The following is a 4,111-nucleotide window of genomic DNA, read 5'->3' as shown; positions in this document are numbered from 1 at the left end:
AAAAACAATTACACAGAATGTATCAAATCATTATGGAACATTTAAACAAATATTAACTACCCTTTTAATGCCCCCCCCCACCAGTGGCACAGCTGTATGTCTACGGAATTACAACGCTAGAAACAGGGTTTCGATAACCGTGGTGGGCAGAGCACAGATAGCTCATTGTGTAGCTTTGTGCTTAACGTCAAACAAACAAACAAACCCTTTTAATCACTTATGTATGTACGCGGCGTAATTTCAAAAACTGTTTATGGTGCAGGTGGAGACACCAGTTATTCTGTGAGACCCCATGATGACTGGGCATCCTTTCTAAATAAAGTTTATCTTGTTAACCTTGGAAGCTACCATAGATACTGTACTTTATCGTCATCTTCTCTTAACCTCCTTTTTAAAGCAGTGATGATTGCTACAAATATTTTTACTCTACTTTTATTATCACTTTCAACTCATGCTTCTTTATAAGCTATGTTGATTACTACAGATATAAATGTATGGTTAATTATCAGTTGTTTATTTTAATTTATGAACTCCGGTGGTTACTACGGATGGATACAGATATGTGGTTTTCAACTTCTCTGAACTTCTTCTCTTATAAGCTCTAATGATAAGTGAAAAATACGGATGTGTATGGCTACTCTCTTCTCTTATATCACCCCTTTTCGAACGTTGACGGTTACTATAGGTACAGATGTATAGTTATAATCTGCTTTCAAATAACCCTTTTATGAACTCTGATGGTTACTTTATACAGTCTTGGCTCAAAACGATTGCATATTTTGTAACAAATAAGATCATTATTATTAAGATGAAATACAAATACGCTTACCGCTGTCAAACTGAGAAATTCATGTTATATTAAACATCTACATATGTAATTTGTATAATGAGACAGGTTCTATGGATATAATGAACGATTTATTAGAACAGCAAACAATTTTATCAGACACCTGTGGAAAAATGTGTAATTTAGCATTTCACCTATAACAACAAAACCTTACCGAAACATATATAATGAGAAAATATAACATCAAATTATTATAAATAGCGTCTGTAATCTTATATCAGTACATATTAAACATTCAGTACTTGGTTGGCCCTCCTTGTACTCTAATAACCTCTGCAACTGTCGATGAGGTTATTGATGTAACCCAGCGTGATTTCATCCCAACATGTCACTAGAAGAAGCTTCAACTCAGCTACAGTAGCTGGTTTAGAGTCATATTTAGCAATTTTCCGGCTCTGTTCTGCCCAACAGTTCTCAATTATATTACAATCTGGTCATAGCAATTTTGCAACGTCCTCCTGATCGCGAAAGTCTTGTGTAATATGTGCACTGTGGGCAGTGGCATTGTTATCCTGGAACACAAAGTTATTGCCAAACGTTGCTCTAGCATATAGCAGAAATATCATCTCTATGTGATGCCTGTAGGAGGCGCCATTGACGTTTCTCTGGAGGATATGAAGAGCAGTTTTTCTACCATGATGAATAGCTGCCTAAACATGTACTGCACCATCTCCTGTGTGTTCCCTGTGAGTAGACAGTCTTTCATCATCTGTTCTCCAGGCAAACGACGAAAACGAATCCTACCATCATCTTTAACGAGCCGAAAACAGGGCCCATCTGAAAAGATGGCATGTTGCAAGTGTCCTAACTGTAAGTTGCAATGCTGTCTAGCCCAAGTAACACGGCCACGGCGGTAAATTCTAGTTAATATCGGTTAGCAGATAGTCCTTCTTGCAATTTAACCTTGTTTGGGCAGTTTCCTATTCACTGTTCTTCTGGATACCCTGGAAAGAATGTGTTCATGCCATTCCTGTCATAATGTGTAGCAAGACTTCTTTCGACCTTGACGTGTGAACCTGATCAAAACACGGTCATCTTGGGCCGTAGTTTTTCGACGTCTACCAGTAGACTTTCCTGGAACAACGTAGTCCGATGACGTTTCAGGATTCTGGATACAGTACTCTATGGGTACCCTACTGTTCTGGCAATGTCCGTTTGCTTTATACCATTTCTGGACAGTCGAACAATTTGACACCCTATAACTTCTGGCACGTGACAAGGCATGACTCTACACCAAGTACAGAGAAACTGTCTGAACAAAGCGTTGTTCTGTTTCGAAAAAGATCATACCAGAAGCACACCCTTTTATACAAAACAGGTGTGTATGTGTAGTTTGACAAACAAATGCTCAAAACAACTTATACATACCACAATAATAACACGTACATGTTTGTCCGATCATATGCTACCTTCTCTGTTACAACTCGGGCATTTACTAAATAACTGCTCCATACACGTAGATAATAACATCAATATAGAACAGTATGCAAACATTTTGGCAAAGACTGTAGATAGATCTGTGTAATTATTGTCTACTCTGAACTAACATGAAACTAATAGCTGTGTAATTATTATCTTTTTCTGAACTAACATGAAGCTAATAGCTGTGTAATTACTATCTTCTCTGAACTAACATGAATCCAAGAGTTGTGTAATTATTATCTTTTCTGAACTAACATGAAGCTAATAGCTGTGTAATTATTATCTTCTCTGAACTAACATGAAGCTAATAGCTGTGTAATTATTATCTTCTCTGAACTAACATGAATCTAAGAGTTGTGTAATTATTGTCTTCTCTGAACTAACATGAAGCTAATAGCTGTGTAATTATCATTATATTCTCTGAACTAACATGAAGCTAATAGCTGTGTAATTATCATTATATTCTCTGAACTAACATGAAGCTAATAGCTGTGTAATTATTATATTCTCTGAACTAACATGAAGCTAATAGCTGTGTAATTATTATATTCTCTGAACTAACATGAAGCTAATAGCTGTGTAATTATTATCTTCTCTGAACTAACATGAATCTAAGAGTTGTGTAATTATTATCTTCTCTGAACTAACATGAAGCTAATAGCTGTATAATTATTATTATATTCTCTGAACTAACATGAAGCTAATAGCTGTGTAATTATTATCTTCTCTGAACTAACATGAAGCTAATAGCTGTGTAATTATTATCTTCTCTGAACTAACATAAAGCTAATAGCTGTGTAATTATTATCTTCTCTGAACTAACACGAAGAAAAGAGCTGTGTAATTATTATTATTATCTTCTCTGAACTAACATGAAGCCAATGGAAAAGCGTACAACTTATACCAGTCGTGCAACAACCTTGAATAAGTTCTCGTCTGAAGCGTTAAGCTAGAAACATTTAGTTGAAATTACATAATATAATTAACGAAAATCCGTAATGCATGGGTCAATTAACATTCGAGTGTTGACAAATACTTCCAGTCTTATTGTCATATTGCGCAATACTCGATATTCCAAAAAATTACGCCTGTTTAATTGTAATGTTCAAAATATGAGGTTAAGCCTTTAGAACTATGTGAAACGTATCTGTTATATCGTGATGTTTACAGGACCGTATGTGGAGAAAAACTAGATCATGGACCATATCACTACTTGGATGTAGAGGAGTGGACCCTAACCGTAACTGGTCATTCAAATGGAACCGTAAGTACATTTAAGTTTATTTTTTAGTCACATTGTCTGACAGGACAGTAACACAGAAATTCATAATGTAACAAACATTGTAGGTGTTTAATTGCTTAGAAAGTAACTAGAACTGAATGTGAGATTGTGAAGCTGTAAATAGCCTAAAATCAGTTAAGGATGTGATCTTGAAGTGTTCTGGTGTTGACTTTCTTTTTCACATTTTTGTAATATTCTTATAGCATACCAGTGCAACGGTTCGACTTAAGAATTATTATTTATTTTAAGTTGACATTTACGAAGTATTCCATGTCAAGTTTTTATTTTTGTGTAATCTAACTCGAATATTTAATTATTCCTAATCAATATCGTGATCCTTAAGTTGCACTAATCTGGAATATTTGATTAAAAACAAATTCAGTTAGACTGTATTAGGATAGTTCTAAAACGTCATTTTTATTACTTCTTAGGCTTCAGATAGCCTGTTCGTCCCGTAAAAGCATCTGCGTCTTCATATTGATAGTTCTCGTCAAATTCCATTATTCGGTCAGACTAGAATAGCCCAAGAAGCGGTGATAGATACTGTTGATTAACTGTCT

General features: G+C 35.2%; 1 protein-coding gene across 1 annotated transcript in view; it reads left to right on the top strand.

Moving 5' to 3' along the window:
• Window positions 1-3,533, top strand: part of LOC106465142 (carboxypeptidase B-like) — a gene marked incomplete at its 3' end in the record, with an annotated part of 18,607 nt that extends 15,074 nt beyond the window's left edge. Inside the window, exon 7 of the mRNA XM_022392966.1 lies at window positions 3,440-3,533. Coding sequence (XP_022248674.1) covers window positions 3,440-3,533 — 94 coding nt within the window. The remainder of the gene's footprint in view (window positions 1-3,439) is intronic.
• Window positions 3,534-4,111: the final 578 nt, after the last annotated feature.

The sequence above is a fragment of the Limulus polyphemus genome, unplaced genomic scaffold, assembly GCF_000517525.1.
Source record: "Limulus polyphemus unplaced genomic scaffold, Limulus_polyphemus-2.1.2 Scaffold1848, whole genome shotgun sequence".
Classification (NCBI taxonomy): Eukaryota; Metazoa; Arthropoda; class Merostomata; order Xiphosura; family Limulidae; genus Limulus; species Limulus polyphemus.
Note: the sequence above shows the minus strand (reverse complement) of the source record. Positions and strands in the feature narration are given on the sequence as shown.